Genomic DNA, 17,869 nt, shown 5'->3' with positions numbered 1-17,869 from the left:
ATCCATCGATCAAAAAGTTGCCCACCTTTTCTAAAGCATTCAGTTAAGTTTTTGTTGTGTTTACTTGCAGACACTGAAGCAAGGAACGCTCAACTGGAAAGAGAGCTTGATGCATATCAAAAGTCACTGAAGTATGAATGGACATTTTTTTTTAATGAAAAGAAGGGTTTTAAAGAAATCCTCGGGAATGTGTTTAACTTGGAAACAAGTCGTTGCTGCATGCAGATGCTTCTTGATTGAACGCTAATGTATAACATTTTTTGGCTGCGCTTCGTCTACAGGAAATCTGAACGTAAATTTCTGCTTCTTCAACGCAAGTTGGAACATATTCAGGAAAGAGAACTTGCCGCCCAGGAAACCCTGGCACAAGTCCTTACTGTGGTAAGTGTGACTGTGTCACTCTTCCTTCGGCTACATGTAACTCGTGGCCAGTCGTGTTTTATGTAGGCGTAGACAGAAGTTCGGGATTGTGGGAATAAAAATAAAACAGAAGAGAATTCGAAAAGGGACCTGGTTACCACTTGCTTAATAGACCTTTTTGCAGCAGATACGGCGGCCATTTTGATTTCTGTTGTTTCAAATAGCTATTATGGGATGCCCAGGGGGGCAAGCACATATTAATTTGCCCCCTGAGCATCCCATAATATCTTTCGAAACAATAGAAATCAAAATGGTCACCGTATCTGCAAAAAGGTCTATTGCTTGAAAATTTGTGGGACATTCCCTTGGCAATTACATAACGTAACATTTCCATCCCAATAGCCCAAGAACATGCCAGTTGCTTTGATTTAAAATTCACAGAAAAGAGAAAAGAGAAACAGCGTTTCTATGCATGTCGAAGTGCTGACCAATAGTATTTAGGTCTAAGCGCAAGTTTATGAGAAGTACGAAGATGCAAATTCTTGGGGGGGCGGGCATGCCGGCAGCTCATGTCCTTTATTTTGGTAAGATAACGAAAGCCAGCGATCCACTTTGGTTTCGACCCTCGCTTCTTCTGAATCTCTTCTTAGTTGAAAGATAATACATGATGTAAGCTGAAATACAAGGGGCATTTCAGTTTGACATGTGGAAACCAGTCCCAACTATGAATCCTCTACCTCTTCTCCCGCGCGTACATCGTTCATTCCGCCCCAGGCCACGCACATCTCCGGGTGTTTGAGACGAGAAGGGTTGAGTCAAATCTTGTAACATAAGAACTGATACAATTCACGAAGCTTTTTTCTTCTTTTGACAGGCGGAAAAAACCGCTGCTGAAAGAGACGACTACGTTCAATTCGTAAGTTCAAAATCTTCTCCGAGTTTTGTTTTTATGTCGCTGTACTTTTTTAAGTGGGCGGTTCCCTTTCTGAATACAGACCAAGTTGCTTAGCAGTTGTATCCATTCCCATTAGGCAAAGACACAGAAAGTACAACAGGAGAAAGCTGCATCCAAAATTCTTGCTGGGACTCAAAACATCAAGGGGCTACAAGAAAAACTACAGGTATAGAGTTTTTTTTTAGACCACATGCATGTGTTTCACGCTGTTAATGCAGTTCTTGTACGATTTTTTGAAGGAAACACTCAGGGAATTTAAAACACATCCTTCTGGTTGCCTCAAATTGTTTTACCGTGTCAACTATGGATTCCTCTCTTTTGAAACTTCATAGTTTCTTTTCGGCCTTTCATAAGCTATCATAGTTTTTATGCCAAAGAAAATCCGCAGCCAACCGTCCGATATTTCCCTCTTTGTAGGAATACAGGAGAAAGTCTACTGACAAAGTTGCTGTTGTAACAGGAAGGTACGTGCTTAGACGGGGAAATGGGAAATGGGTGGGAAATGCCCAGCATGCATCTTTGATCATGTAACAAATAGAAAGATACGATATCGGCGTGTTGAGCGTTTTCACATGGTTTTTTTACACGTCACGCGGGCCATGTTGGTGTTCCAAAACAAAAGAATGGCAGCTATGATGGTGTAACAAACTACTCCTCCGGGAATTGAACTCTGTTTTTATGCAAATACTTTCTTTTGTTTCAGTAATCCAATATGGCTGCTGGTCACGTGAGTGAAAACGCTCCATATAGCCCTGTATGAAAAAGAAACAACAACTTTGATCGAAAACCTAAAAGAAAAGTGTTTGTATCAGAAAAAAAAAGAATCGCTTATTTTCACTTTCAAATTTCCCGGGCGCCGAGATCTTGAATAGCTAGAAAGCGTAAAGCCCGAGACGTTCTTGACGAAAATAAAAGTGAACACTTCGCATGTGCCAGGACAGTAGTCGCTTTAAGATAATTAACAATTAGTATATACTAAAACAGTGGATAGCGTTGAACGCGGGCGCCGAATATCCTGTGCTATTTACCTCCCAGCAACTCGGGAAAAAATGGCGTCCCGATTTGCATCCGTGACAAGTGAAGAAAACATCCAAATTAATTTTTTGTGCTGTATATTATCTTTTTGTTTTAGTATATACTAAAACAACTATTCATCACCGAAGTGGAGGTGGCTAGTGGTGGATATTTAATATCCACCACTAGCCACCGACACTGTGGTGAATAGTTGTTTTAGTATATACTAAAACAGTGATAATATAGCACAAAAAGATGATTTGAACTCATTTATTCCTGCAACGATGACAATACTTCGGGCGCAAATTCCGCGCGAATTGCTTGGAGGTGAATAGCAAAGGATTTCCGGAGTTTGAGTAGCCAATCAGCGCGCGCATTCAATGCTATCCACTGTTTTAGTATATACTAATTAACCTTATCGTCTTGAATAGAGAAAAGATACTTAGCAAAATAAATGTGATAGCGTCAAGACAAGTTGAAGAGGAAAACTGCGCTCTTCTGGTTGCAGTTCCTGGCTCAAAACGTCACGTGCTTAATCTCCCTATTGTGACGTGTTACACGTGCCCTTTTGTTCTGACGAAGAGAGCTTCTGTTTCGTAAATATGGGGTAACCGTAACACGTTACAGTTATTCAAGATGGCGGCGCCTGGGAAATTTGAAAACAAAAACGAGCGATTCCCTAAATTCATTTTATTTCCGATGCAAGTGCTCTACTTGAAAAAAAAATCAAACAGTTTTGATTGTTTTTAAGTTTAGATTTTGGTGGAGTGGAAATTCCCTTCATTGTTCTAAAAGTGACCAATCACAGAACAGCAATAGCAACCTTCAGATTAGAGGAATAGTGAGGAATAGTAGGACTACGAAGAGCATGCGCACTTTCAAAGAAAAAAAAAAAGAAAACCCTCCACCTTCAAACCTAATGCGCATGGTCAGAACTGTAATTTCGACGAGTGGATAAAGTCTTTGGTCAGCACCACTGGCCACTTTCAAGCCAGGAAGTCGGCAAATCACGGACTTCCGGCTCGTCTACGCACGCTCAGAAATTTGAAACAACAGTGGTTGTCAACGGTTACAAAAATGGACGTTCACTACGACTGCGCATAAATTGGAAGTGGCCAGAGTCCGTGTTCTTGGTGCTGATCAAAAGAAAAGCGGACTCTGGGGACGAGGTTGATGCAGTCTTGTTCTTCAATCTAAAGGTGTCAGCCAGCAAGTTCTAAGTGAAAACTGAATGCGCAGTAAAATTTCTAATCAGCAGTCGTTATTTCATATTTTCGATGGAAAGTGCTCTAGCACCGCAATATATGGCATAACTGACGTGAATGTTGTTTGGATTGCACAGCCATCTTATTTTCTTTTTCAGTGGAAAAAGACATTGGCACTTTAGCTTGTCTTTATGAGGAAACAAAAACTCTTGCGTTCACGGTGGTGTTTATTTTTCATTTCTCTTTTCCAGGCTGCGGGAAAAAGAAAAAGAGATTAACAAGCTCAAAGAACAATACGAGGCCGAAATAAACAACCTCCGGGGTCAGGTCAGACAAAAGCAGCGCCAACTGGAAATCATTATTGGAGAAAACAGGTGAAATGACTATTTCAATATACCGGTAATCCGAGTTCTCCGCTGCGAGCCAACTAGACTAATGACGCTACTAGTCCAAACTGCGTTTACCACCGCCTCAATGCGCATCAAATGACGGGTCGCCTGCCTTTTCCTCACTTGCACGCGGTTGTCAGAAAAATACAAGGTTAACAAACTTGTTACCACCAATAAACGTTTCTTTTTTCGTTTGTTTCCCCCTAGGAACGTTGATAGAGAACTGGAACAAGTGTGGAGGAACGCGGCTGCCGACAATAGAAGAATGAAGAACACAGTTCGAGAAAAAGGTGGCATGTTCGACTCGGATTCAGACCCCAATATCCATTTGTCATCCGAAGAAGGAGAGGCTGCATAGTCAGCAAGGTGAACTCGCAGCTGCACGTATAGTCTCCCTTCAATCCACAAGGGTTATGACAGTCGGGATTGTACAGAAATCAAATTTCACCGAAATTGATTTACAACGATCTGAAACAAGCAGCAAGGATTGAAATAACCACTGATGTCAAGAACGTCTCCAAGGCATTTTGTTTAAATGTCACCTTTTTTTTTTTTAAATCCTTAACAGGATTGAATGTTCTCACCTTTTGATAATACGAAGTTTGTCAAATGGCAATAATTTGAAAATGCGAGATTATAATAAAACGTTATGAGAGAAGGGCCTTGAGAAGGACCTTCTAGTTCTTTGTAACTTGGTCAGTTTCTTTGCAATTTTGTTGTTGACTGATCATGCGAACAACTGGCCTTGTATTTGTGTGCCATTTCCAACGACTAGCTTTTTGTGATAGTTAGATGAGGAAGGACAAAAATAAAATCAGGGGCTTCAAATCTGGGTTACTAACTCCAGTTACAGTAATCAGTAATACCCACTGGATAAAATCCAATCAACTGAGAACCCATCTGTCTTCAGTGACTTGTTTAAAACTTTTGTTACCTTTTATCTGAAGTAGAAGTCCTAGGGATACATTCTTTATTCATGCATGTAGTCCATAATCTCTCAACCCAGAAATTACCGGTGTGTTTCTTACGGTTCATCAAAGCAACCGATGAATCCACTCTGGGAAAGGATTCTTCGGTTCCTTAGATGCATCATGATCCAAGTGATCTTGAGTCAATGATCTTTTTCGGATCATCGCAAAGAAACGCACACAAGAAGTGAAGAGTTACAGAGACCTCTTTCATAATGGCGGCCAAATAAATTATTCTTTTGTTTTAATGCTAATAAGCCCTACTAACCTCGCTACGACGAACAAATTTCAAGAGAATATTTGTTTTAAAACGAGGGCAGTAGGTCTAATTAACATAAATACAAAAGAATGTAAAGTTGGTCGCCATTTATGAAAGTGGTCTATTACTACAGAGCTAGCAACTCGTTAATTTCAATCAGGCCATAAGTTGAATGGCAAATACCTGGGGGTTGTACCTTAAAGTTTGGCACAAGAAAATAAGGTTAACAACATTTACTATACGTGTAGACCTTTGAGACAAGCAACAATAACTATGATTTAAATTAGCTGGCCGCACTGTAGAATACAGTTTGCTACACTGATGATCATAGCGTGCATACCACTTGAGAGATAATAAAATTAATATAAGCCAACTTACTTGAAAAAGGTGATACAAATATCACAATCTCAAACTTTTCCATTAAAAGAATACTTTTAAACAGAATTACAGAAATGTCCATTTTCGTGATAAATACTTCATTCATTGTTATCTGTTTTCCTATCTATTTGACCAAATCCCACCACACTGTTTTGTTTGGCCTGCCAGAGTATGATGAATTTAAGCTTTTTGCATTTGTTCCCCTGTCAGGGTAACTCTGTTGTCATTTTGCCAAGCTGACGCAATAGCACCTTGCTGGGTCACAGCAAATTGTGTACTACATGGATATCTGGGAAAACAAAAACACAAATGTTAAAAAAATCTTGTCTGGGGTTTCAAGAATTTTATGCATAAATAAATATGAATTTCATTTGTACAGCTGATTCAATAAAAAGGAAATTTACTGACATCAAATTTTAATCAATGGTATTAACACGGAAGCAATTCAGGGGGGGTTAATTTTTTTGCTCAGGAACCAGCTGGCGACTCATGGAAAAAATTTGGTCGCCAGATCATAAATTTTGGTTGCGAACTTATTTAATATATGGCTTAAGTAAGAACATAATTTTAAATGACAGCACGAGAAAGACCTCTAAAGCCACTGTTGTTTTCGGCTTTTGTCTTTGGTTTGGTATTGGTGTTCTTTTTGGTTATTTGAAATGGAGCGAAGCACAGAACGTTTTAAGTCCGTGTTTTCCATAGCAAGGCAAACATGGGTCCTTTATCCTTGCTTTTCACCTCTTCAAAACGTAGTTTTCTTTTCTCCTACGGCTTGCATGGCAAGTGACTTAAGGAGGCTCGAACCAGTTTCAACGCTTCCAAGTGACGCTCTTATTAGAAGGATCAGCGCCACAACGTTGTATCATGTATTGGCAATATGAAACACGAATTATTGCTGAACAAGATACAGTCACTATTGTGACGTAATATGTCACCGTGGCAACGGGCAAGCCCTGTAAAAACACCCCTTGATTTTGAAAACGAACTCGGTGAACTCCATTTTTTATTTCTGAAAAGTAATCAGAAGGGCATGATGAAACTTTCTGTCAGGTGGATTCAGAGCCTCCTCGATTTTGTGATTTTTTTAAGGTAGCTCTGAATTCTCTCGACAGAATTTTTTTAAACTTTGCCGAACGTTTCATCGAGGCCTTCTAATCACTTTTCAGCAATAAAAAAGGGGAATCACCTAGTTCGTTTTTGAGATATGAGCAACTAAATACAAAATTTAGGGTGTTTTTGCTATGCTTTCCCGTTGCTAAGGTAACTTATTACATTACAATGATGATCACATCTTGTTTGGAAATAATCCGTGTTTCATATGGTACCATAACATCGCTGTTACGTGATTCAGTGTTGTAGCGTTATTCGATCTAAACAGAGAGTCTTCTAAGTGTTGAAACCTTTTCGAGCCTCCTTAATACTACAATTGCTCGGCCTAGGCTCCCACACAACCAAAATGCTCGTACCGGTCTCCGACCGGGATAAAATGAAAGGATCGGCTCGTACGGTTTCAGTAGCCTTTAGAATCAGAGGAACTTGGTTTCTTAAAGTACTTTTTCTACCGATATTTATCTCCATTTATTAATCACCTTGTGTAGTCAATTTTGCAGGTGTCCGCTTTTTAACAGAGGTGACAAGTTCTCCAACAGTACTTTACGTTAAGGATACAGGTTTCTTTTTGAAGGTTCCATACAAATTTCAAACTCATTATGTCAGGGTCATTATCAATATATTATCGATATCAAGCTAGTTCCGAGGAGCTCCTTCGGTAATTTGGCTAAATGTATGTTTTCAGCATTCACAACTGACGATGGATTTAAATTTTCTATTAACCTTCTGGCTGGATCTTCGCCTTCCGGCCGCAAATGCAAGAAGTGCGCCCACGATCCCATGAAGCCACTAAAACAATTTGGCGCCTAGTAAACGCGTTGATCGAAGTATCGAAGTACATTTTTTACTATTAATTCACAGTGTGTGAAACCGATTTTCTAGTAGTCTTTAGACATTATTTTAGTGGGGAAAGAAAGGTTAGTCGTTTTCTAGCTACCAGCTACGAATGATTTCATCATATAAAGATTCAAATACAGAGGTCGTCTACTGTTTATCCAGGGTTACCGGACAAAACGTGATTCGCCGGCTGGCGACCACTTCTGAAAATCTAGTCGCCAGCGACTCAATTTTTGGTCGCACTGGCGTCGCCAGTGTGAGTCGCAATTTCGAGCCCTGTCTTAACTACCGACCGTTGCTATGGACCCCTTCCAATAGTCATTTCTCGAGTCTCTTTAACTCAGTCTACAGTTCTCCTTTTTTGCCAAGCGTGTTCTACTGAACATTCTTTGTCTGGTTCAGCTCACAACCATATTTGGTAAATCATGTGACCAAAACAAAAAATGCCTAAAAATTCAGCGAGTTAACTATGTTGTTCACAAATTTTTAATCCAACAGTGTGAGAACATTTTAAAACAAAATCTGTAGCATGGATGTTTGACAAAAAAATTTTTTTCAAAAAATATTATGATGTCATAAGGCCCTCCTTTGATACACTTTTCAAAATATCAGTTCCATTTTTTCTCCAAATAGAAATTCTATGCTACAGTTTACAAAAAATGATGCCCAGGACGGTTCCCATCTGGTGAAAAAACCGCCTCTTCCTTTCGCTTCCTGAGAGTTTTTACATGTTTTTCACTGAAACGCACAGCAGAGGCCGGACTAGTTCCGCGTGTATGGAATGCCGTTTGTATAAAAAATACTCCGTCATATATGACTTATCATTAAATATATATAACTTATTGCTCTTCAAATAAAACATCTTAGCTTATACATAAAACTTGGTACACAATATAAAACTTGTCACGCCATATAAAACATGTTTGAAAATAGAAAACTTGTCACACCATATGTAAAACTTGTTTGAAAATATAAAACTTGTCACGCCATATGTAAAATATAACTTGTCACGCAATACGCCTATTAGAACCCAGTACCGCGCCAAAGGGCGAGAACGAGGCGATGAACTTGAGTTTCCAGGATTAGCAAGATGGCTGGCTACTCACAGAGACCTCGTTGAGAGACTATCAAGTCTTGCTGATGGTCTCAGAGACCACAATGGTGTGGAAAGGCAAAGAGGTAATCAAAAGGACATAAATGAGTCACTGTCTTGATTATTAGAGCAAATTGAGGCAATCACCGTCGGCAGCCTTATGCGAAGTCACCATTTCAACAGCTCTGTGCCACTGATGTCCTTATTAGAGAGATTAAGGAGTCAGCACCACTGCAAGCCGGGGTTCAACTCTGCCCCGGCCTGCATGTGGGCTGAGTTTCAGTCGATCGGGTTTTTCTCTGAGTACTTTGGTTTTCCTTCCTCATCAAAATCGACTCACAGCTAATCAACATCTAGCCGTGGTGCTGCGCTTCGACTTAAAAAATGGACTGTATAGCGGCAGCCAGAGGCGCCTTTGTATGCTTTCAGCCCGATATCGTGAGCTGCGCCTTTTCGCAATTCACTCCTCAATACTTATTATTATTATTATTATTATTATTATTATTATTATTATTATTATCGTGTTTACGTGAAACGGCAAACGCGAAATGGTGGGCTGCTGCTTGTCATAGAAATTATGTTATTCCAACTCGTCTCTCTCTTTTGAAATGTTACTTAATATCTGCTGCTAACAAGCAAGAAATAAGCTCATATCAAACGAGTTTCTTCCATTTTTGGCAAAACGCAAACTTTAGTCCGACGTTTGCCGTAAACGCTATGCTTAATTTCTTCATTGCCAGCAACCCGGAACGATTTGCTACAAGTAGAACAATGAAGATGGGCCTCAGTGATCATGATCTGATCTATGCTACATGGAAGCAGAAGACTACTAGACCTCGACCTTAGCTCATTGAATATCGTAGTAAGAAGGGCTTCGACAATGATCGTTTCCTAGCTGATCTTGTAAAATTCCCTGGCATACTACACATATCTCCGATGACATTGATGATATTTGTGAACACTGGTACCAGCTGCTCATCGATGTAGTGGACCAGCGGATGTCATACAAAAAGAATTATATCCGGGAGACCAGCTGCCCTGGATAACCCCTGAGATCTCCTCTGCAATCCACCACACTTCAAGCTCTTTTCAGACCGCTTCAAGCCATCTCTGGAGTATTAATTAAAAGAGAGATGAAGTTGTCGGGTTTAACTATAGATCGTCTTCATTGTTACGTAACAAAAAAATAAAATCGAAACAGTTCAATGAAATAAGCTGAAAACTTGAAATGTTGTAGGAGACAAATTCATAAATCACCTCACCAATTCTCAGGTCTGTGCGCTACACAAAACGTTTCACAAAACGTTATAGAGTTTATAACCCTGAAAACTCAAGTTCACCGCCTCGTTCTTGCTCTTTGGCGCGGCACTGGGTTCCAATAGGTGTATTGCGTGACAAGTTACATTTTATATATGGCGTGACAAGTGTAATTGCAACAAGTTTTATATATGGCGTGACAAGTTTTATATTTTCAAACATGTTTTATATACGGCGTGACAAGTTTTACATTTTGTAGCAAGTTTTATGTATAGGCTAAGATGTTTCATTTAAAGAGTAATAAGTTCTGTATATTTAATGATAAGTTTTACATATGACAAGAAGTATTTTTTGATACAAACTGCATACCATACCCGTGCGCCTTCTGATTGAAGCAATGTCAGATTTCCATCGAAAAAGGTACTTCAAAGAACCATCCAAGGCATGCAATCTTTTGTGGGGCTCTTGACTAAAAAGCTTCCTTAGCAACCATTGCCTTTCTGTAGTTAAGTGCCACCCCCCTTAAGCAATTTAATAGACCAACCTTTGAATTGCAAGCAATCATATTTCCCTAGTCATCGTCATCATCAGAATCATCAATGCGTTTCCTATTGAACTGAAGATTTTCGGAAGCAGTTGAAATTAACTGCTGTGCATTTGGCAATTATTTTTTGTCTTTAACCCATTGACTTTATACATTCCGTTTCTACTCTAATCCCAGCTGATTTACTTGTCCGTGGGGGGGGGGTGGGGGGTACGGCGGTTCAGGAATCAATAGGTTAACAACCTCTACATCTACTCAAAAGCTATCTTCCCTTTAAATGCTCTCATCTCAAAAACAAATGTACAAAAATGTAATACTCCCTATTTTTTATAGCTATAACCTGATTAGCAGGTTACGTCAAAACTCTTTGCAAAGAGCAAAGAGAGAGAGAGAGAGAGAGGAAAAGAGAACTTTTTGTAATGGAGAGACACCTGCACAATGGAAAATTACAGGGTTTCTCGCCTTTACAGTTTTTTTTTGACAACAGATTTCTTTAAATTTGGATTAATTGGAAGATATCTCCATAAACTATATGAAAGCATCTAAAAAGAAATTTTAGTGGCATTAGGATAGTAGACTATGATTGTCATTGTGTTGCTATGGTGACTGATTCTATGATAAGAGTATTATCAGCAGCTCCATCTCCATACCTTCACAGTGGTTTTCTTTTGTGTTTTTTCACTCACATCCTGGAGAAGACTGATCAACTGAGACTCTGACAACTATAATAAAAAATGTTATCAGAAGGCCATCCTAAGCTGCGATACAGCTGTGAAAGTCCTTAACATTGATGTGAAACCAGGTGGCTCAGTTGGTTGAGCATTGCACTACTGTGTGGGAGGGTGTGAGGTCAAAACTCTGGTCAAATCAGCTATCAAGGTCTTTAAATAACTGAGAAGAAAGTGCTCCGATTCTAATGTCATCAGCAAAAAAAGGGTTAGACTCTCCAGTCTTTTTGTTTAAGGATGATAAAATGTAAGCGTTAGGCCCCATATTACAACTCTTCAATGTTCATAACCCTGTGGGACATGAAAGATCCCACACAATATTTGCAAAGAGTAGGGAATGGGGTTCCTAGTGTTGTGCTCTGTCCTGTGTGGTATATCATGGTTGGATGGGTAAAATTAATGCTCAGAGATATTAGATACACCAAGCTACTGTAGTATCTTAAGGTAAAGAAAGATATGACGATGATGATGATGATGATGATGGGCAGGAGGAGATGTAACAGTAGCCTGTGCACGGGTTCTCCATCTCGAATGGTGCAAGATCAACAGAATAAGAAGTAACAGAATAATTATTACCGGTAATTAACTACATTTATTATTCCACCATTGCATCATTTTACCATGTTAGGTCAAGAGAATGCACAAAATACGAGACGGTGATACACGGTAGTGTCAGTTTGACTGGCTTAGAACAGAGCAAATACGGACAGAATGGGAGTTTTTCAATGAAAAAAATTGTTTTCAACACGATGCAAAGCATGAGAATTTATCTTGTCACTCCTCATTCATTTATTCAATCAAATAAACGACATTTGGCTGGCTTTTTGTGCTGTTCATACCATTTGCATGGGACTGGCGCAGTGGCCTTGTGGTTAGTGCGCTCGACTTCGGATCGAGTGGTCCGGGTTCGGGTCCTGGCCGGGGACATTGTGTTGTCTTCTTGGGCAAGACACTTTACTTTCACGGTGCCTCTCTCCACCCAGGTGTATAAATGGGTACCGGCTTAGTTAATGCTGGGGGTAACCCTGCTATAAACTAGCATCCCATCCAGGGGGGAGTAGAAATACTCCTAGTCGCTTCATGCTACAGAAACCGGAGATAAGCGCCAGCCTGATGGGCCTGCTAGGCTCGTAGCAGACTTTACCTATCTATATCATTTGCATGCACCCTCAAGGACAGATGGTGCATTTTCCTAAAAACACTCTTTAATACCAAATAGAATTGTCTAGTGGAATAATAAATCTCGTAATCAATGGTTTAACATAAAATACTCGCGGACATTTTGGTCACTGCTCACACTTTTTCTCGCCCCTGTGGGACTCGGAAAAATACTACACAACTTGCAAAATATCCGTGTGTATTACGGTGTATAAGTTAAACTATAGAATAAGATGTACATGTATGTATTTCAGGATTTAGTGAATTATAAAAATTCTGAACCTTGGTAGAATAACTCTGATTTGAATGCTCTTCAAAAGTTTCCATAATCTCAATGAGTGGGTTTCTGAGATTTTGGTTCCAAAACTGCCCAAAACCCTGCAAACTGTCATTTTCAGGTGTGAAGACCTGAATGCTGACTGAAGTTAACATCTTTTTTTTTACCTTTCCAGCTATTTGGCCAGTCCTAGCCATTTGAATCAACATACTTTCCATCATTTTTGCTTTCTCTGGTTTAACAAGTGCAATGCTGTTTACTGATGAAGTAACAAAATTATTAATATCAACTTGCCATAGTTTCTTTAAAAAGATGAAATGCAGGGGAAATAATTATTATAACCAATAATAATTTATTGATAGCCTCAGAAGAAACAAAGAGATCTTTGGTTCCAGTGGTTGCCACGTACTACCAGTAAAATAATTTCATGTAAAAATGAATCTTCCCTGTTAACAGACATGCATATTGAATATCAAACTTGAACCCTGGATCTCTCCCTCACCTCCCTTGTTGCAGCACTTAGTAAGTCACTTTAATTAAAGGAGTTGTGTCAGGGAATAGCATTTAATTTCGAGTACACGTAGTGTTACTGATTACTCACCCCTAGTTCTCATGCAACTTAACTTTAAGCCAGAAATTACTTTTAAAACACAAATCAAAGCTTTATAACAAAAAAATTGTCTGTCAAGCATACATACATGAACCGGTAATTAATCACTCACCGAAAAACTGTCCCCATTAACCCTTTGACGTCAAAACCGGCCGAAAACGGCCAGACTTAGCATTTTACTCTGTCTTACGCCAGACTATTTTACTCGTCAATGGGGAACCCCTGGTCGTCAATGGGTTAAACTTTGAAAAACTGTTAGGCTGAACAGTTCAAAAATCTCAATAAGTATTGCAATCCATTTTAAACTTCAATTTTGCCCATGTCTGTCTCCTTTTGCATTTGCTATTTTATTCAAACCTTCCTTCAGTGTTTTGAGAACTTGCTTTGATTGCAGGTTCCCAGTCACTAAATTTGGATAAATTTCGTGACAGAGCCTCTTTAATGATTGATGCTTTCCCTGAGGGAAAATACCTGACAACTGACCTCCTAGGGGTTGTGGGGTTAGGAGTGGGGTTTATGTAAACAGCTGCAACCAGGGTCTCCCAACACCAAAGGAGGAAAAGAGAAGAAGTTTACGTGGGAGGTTAGTAACTGTATATAAACATGCACAATTAAAACTTACATCTTGCTCTGGCACCCTGTTCTAAAATCTGTGACAACATGCTGTTTCTCATTTCAGCCTCCCTGATGGTATGACAAAGTTACATGTTATCATTCAGGTTAGAAACCAACCTGCTAATCAATAAAAGTATAAACTGTATCCTGCTTGAATCCCTGGAGAGTTGACCTAGATGATGTTGGAATTCTCTGTGGTTCAACAGAGCTCAACAAGGGTAAGGTCTTTGTGTCAAAATCTTCGTGAACAGCGGAAGCAATCAAAAATTAATAACAATCAAAGTGGTTTGAATGTTGGAAAACTAAACTTATTTTGATCACAAAGCTATGGTATATTTTATTGAAGCCTATGCCAGTTCCTTGAGTTATTCCTGATAATGCATTATGATGATGATGATGATGATGATGATTGTCATTATTATTATTATTATTATTATTAATTATTTTTCTGTAACATTTCTGTTTTGCAATGATACAGGTGTATACTCCCTTTGTTTTCATTGATACACATATCCACAATAATTAATAATTATCTCTGTATGCTACAATCTTGGACAAAATAAAATGAAAAATTAGTACCGTATTTACCCGTGTATAAGTCGACCTTTTATGGCCTCAAAAGAAGCTCCAAAAATCGCTCTCGACTTATACACGGGTCAAAGATTTTGAGCCAAGTTCCAGCTAAGTAATTTATTCAAAATTAACATAATAATGTTGTCCTGGGCATAACAAACGCAGTGGACAAAAGCCGACAAAAGACTTCAAAATGAAAGTAAGCAACTTCAGTTGAAATGAAAAAGATTGTAGCTGTATAATTTTCTTACAAGTACAAAGTCTATCTATCAACTGCTTTCTTTAGAAGATGTAAAGATAACCATACTGATAACTGTACTCTCAATCTTGGAACCTATCCTTGGCTTGCACCTGACGTCTTTGGCGGCCATGTTGGTGTACTGAACAATATAACGAAAAAGCCTTTTGGGAATTTGGCTCTATTATTATGCAAAACGCTAGCAACATTATGCTTTTGTTTTGTACACCAACATGGCCCTCTCATCACGTGAATGCAAACCAAGTATACTCTATATGCAGTGTACAACTCTTCCTTTTACTTTGTTACACCATCTTCCTACGGTGAGATTTTCTTCATTTCTCGCCTAGAGTTAGGTCACAAAGTACTTACTCCAAAAATGAAAAAAAAATTGGGGGTCACCGACTTTGTTTTGGAGAAAATGGCAGTGGAAAAATGCCTTAATTCCGAGAAATCGGCCATAATAGCGAGATGTTGCCTCATCTGCTCATCTATCGAAAATCATAAAAATAAACTGTTAGAGACGTTTCCATGCATAGGTTTTTAGGAGTGGGATTTTAAGATAATTGCATGCCGCTAGGGATGTCTCTTAAACAGTAGAGTTCATCCTTGACGAGCATTTTTGTAAGCTCTATCCGTTGCAACCACTATTGGAATTCGATGGCACAAGGAAAGAAAATGTTTCAAAAAGATAACTTCTTACGGTGGGAATTTTTTCATTTCATCATATTTTGTAGATATTAAGTAAAGTAAGTGATTCATGATTAAAAAAATAGGGGTCACGATGATCTAAACAAGAAAAATCAATGTGATTTTGCAAAGCTCTTGGAAAATTTAGTTTGTCACGTTTTTGCGTGAACTGCCAGGATGCACTGGAACCCAAGAGAGGATTGATCGTTGAAGGGATGAAAGGCTTTTACCAAAAAAAAAAAAAAACTTTCTCGAGCATAGCAACGAAGTTTTAAGCAGGCGTCATCTTCATTTGGTTAGTGTTTTGTATATTATCTTTCCATTGCTGTCATGCTTATCTTTTGGAGTGTGGTTTTTGTGAAATTTAATTGCTGGTTGTTTCCACACAGGTCCGCAATATTCAAGCGGACAAGGACAAAAATACTGCTCTATTTTCACGAAAGTAAAGGAAATGAACTTCAAAATCATGCATTCATTTTGAACTTAAGTTCGTAGGGTAATAAAAACACTAAAAAAAAAAAAAGCAGCCCCCTTAAACTTATGCAACGGTTCGTCCCCGAGTTTTCCAAACTTTCAGCCACTACTCGATCAGCTACCTTTTCCAGAGCTTTTCCACCCTACCGCTCACTTCTCTTTAACGTTTCATGATGATTTGGAAATAAAGGTGCCATTCTTTTGCCGGCCTGGAATTTTTTCCCTGGCTATTTTGTTGCCATGTTATTTTGACTAATGCTTGAAAAATATTTTCAAGTAGACTGGTGCACAACTGATAAAACAACATGAATATCAGTCGTGCAGTAGTCTACTTGACCGATCATGATCTTCTCTGATCCAACGCTGTGCAAGACTTATCGTCCACTCTTTTTGCAAAGGTTATAAAACCTCAACTTCAATAATGCTCGAAGTAATGCGTGACATATTACAGTCGCGTTACCTGTGCAGTAACGTTGTGCACAAACAATTAGCGTGAACGTCCTTAAGTCTAAGCACCCATTTCAAGTGGCGCTGATAAACAGTATTTAAGTCTAAGTACCCATTTTAAAACGGTTAGCTTTCAATAACTGCGTGGCTAAATCGTTCAAGGTTAGGGTTAGAATCTGTAATAATCATTCTAAGAGGACTACCGTATGAATAGCAGATATAGGTTGGTGTACGGTTCCCGTACGAATAACCACTGCCTAAAGCTTACATGTACCTTTGGCCCGATTGAATATTATTGGATGGCTAAACTACAGAATACAGAGCCACTCTTTTCTGAATCATGGTATAATAACGATGCTCAATTGTGATATGCATCGTTCTTTGAAAGTTTCTGACAAATCTGAATTTGGTGGCCCTGTGCAGCCCTGAATTCCGAAGTTTCTCCAAGGTGAATCAATAGATCGACTGATCAAATGCCTTTGATTAACGAACCTTTTTAAGGCCTCTTGCTGTTGCTGCATTTGAGCCGTATTCTGTCCCTGGATTTCATGGTAAAGCAAATCAGATCATGATTGGAATAAAACGACGTACTACGAAGAGGACTCACCCCATATTGCGTTTGAAGCTCTTCCAAACGCTTCGCCCGAATGGCTGCCAATTCTTCGTCCGCCATTTTGATAAAAGGTCTATTGCTAGGTAACCTGGCTTAGGCGCAAAAAAAAAAAGGTTCATGTAGAAACGGTTCATGTACCAGAATTTAGGGCTTCGCTCTTATTGTTATTCCTCTCTGAGGCCCTCCTGGGGAGGGCCTTGTTCCCTTTTCCCTATATGAGTCAGTACGCAGCTATTACAACTGCTCTTCGGGATTGGTTAAAAAAAAGAAAACAAAAAAACAATGGACACAAAGAACGATACAAAAGAAACAATGGACTACAAAGGGATCCAATGAAATTAGAGGTTGTAAAGAACTGCGTCCTATCTTGGAGACCATTGCACTATTGTTATTTGTGTCTCTACTGAGATTGGTTGCAAAACCACCTACATACATTTTTATTAATCCTAGAAGTCGTATGACGATACAGGATGCTAAAACAGTCAGCGACGAAATAGAAAAGGGGGACATACCTATAGAAAGTAACAGAAGAGAGACTAATAAAGTTCACTATCACCAACTACGATAAGCAGTCACAGACTGCAACTTAGCAGTGGCCTGTCTCGTAGGTCTAGTAAATATTGGTGGTATTGGTACGAGGGAAGCTAACGATCCGTATTCAGTTCCTGTTTTCTTGAAATGAGAGGGACATGTTGGTTTGAGCAAATGGAAGCGATGGTTTCTTTTGTGTTTCGGCTGGAGCTAGTTATTGCAGAGCGCGTTAGCACTCATCTGGGTAAAAAAAATCATAACAAAAGAGCTTGCTACTGGTTTCACAGTGTTCAAACAATAGTCTGCTAACGATTTTGAGCGGGTACTGTATTCACCAATAATAATGGAAAACGGCAATTCTTATTATTTTATAAGTCACCAACGACAGTTGAATGTAGAGAATTCAGATACTAGTGCCGGTATTTTGCCTCATTTCAGGGCGACTTTCGGGACCACTCACACTTCTTCGGCGGTTCTTTTCACGTTTTAGGTTTTATTTATTATATGCGCAACAGAATATTGGGTTTCTGATTGGTCAATGACGAA

At 39.1% G+C, this 17,869-nt stretch overlaps 2 protein-coding genes across 2 annotated transcripts in view; one reads left to right on the top strand and one right to left on the bottom strand.

Annotated features, from left to right (window-relative positions):
• Nucleotides 1-4,610, top strand: part of LOC138019126 (trichohyalin-like) — a 28,345-nt gene extending 23,735 nt beyond the window's left edge. The window contains exons 17-23 of the mRNA XM_068865798.1: nucleotides 71-131; nucleotides 282-381; nucleotides 1,235-1,276; nucleotides 1,392-1,481; nucleotides 1,733-1,779; nucleotides 3,786-3,908; nucleotides 4,131-4,610. Of these exons, the coding sequence (XP_068721899.1) occupies nucleotides 71-131; nucleotides 282-381; nucleotides 1,235-1,276; nucleotides 1,392-1,481; nucleotides 1,733-1,779; nucleotides 3,786-3,908; nucleotides 4,131-4,281 (614 nt within the window). The 3' untranslated portion in view covers nucleotides 4,282-4,610. The remainder of the gene's footprint in view (nucleotides 1-70; nucleotides 132-281; nucleotides 382-1,234; nucleotides 1,277-1,391; nucleotides 1,482-1,732; nucleotides 1,780-3,785; nucleotides 3,909-4,130) is intronic.
• Nucleotides 4,611-4,837: 227 nt separating this feature from the next.
• LOC138019127 (programmed cell death protein 5-like) lies at nucleotides 4,838-16,893 on the bottom strand. The gene is made up of 7 exons (XM_068865799.1): nucleotides 16,787-16,893; nucleotides 16,672-16,718; nucleotides 13,765-13,826; nucleotides 12,700-12,791; nucleotides 11,020-11,091; nucleotides 10,370-10,441; nucleotides 4,838-5,817 (listed from the first exon to the last, which is right to left on the bottom strand). Exons 1-6 carry the CDS (start codon nucleotides 16,850-16,852, stop codon nucleotides 10,397-10,399), a joined length of 384 nt encoding a protein of 127 aa, XP_068721900.1. The 5' UTR covers nucleotides 16,853-16,893; the 3' UTR covers nucleotides 4,838-5,817; nucleotides 10,370-10,396.
• Nucleotides 16,894-17,869: the final 976 nt, after the last annotated feature.

The sequence above is a fragment of the Montipora capricornis genome, chromosome 10 (genome assembly GCF_036669925.1).
Source record: "Montipora capricornis isolate CH-2021 chromosome 10, ASM3666992v2, whole genome shotgun sequence".
Taxonomy (NCBI): domain Eukaryota; kingdom Metazoa; phylum Cnidaria; class Anthozoa; order Scleractinia; family Acroporidae; genus Montipora; species Montipora capricornis.
This window is presented reverse-complemented; position numbering and strand designations above follow the sequence as displayed.

What these genes read in the sequence shown, in the direction of transcription:
- LOC138019127 (XM_068865799.1), bottom strand. Translation starts at nt 16,852, where the DNA reads ATGGCGGACGAAGAATTGGCAGCCATTCGGGCGAAGCGTTTGGAAGAG. An exon ending in AGCTTCAAACGCAATATGGG is followed by an intron (nt 16,719 to 16,786) that starts GTGAGTCCTCTT and finishes CATGAAATCCAG; the next exon opens with GGACAGAATACGGCTCAAAT. An exon ending in CTGGCCAAATAGCTGGAAAG is followed by an intron (nt 11,092 to 12,699) that starts GTAAAAAAAAAG and finishes TTTTTATTATAG; the next exon opens with TTGTCAGAGTCTCAGTTGAT.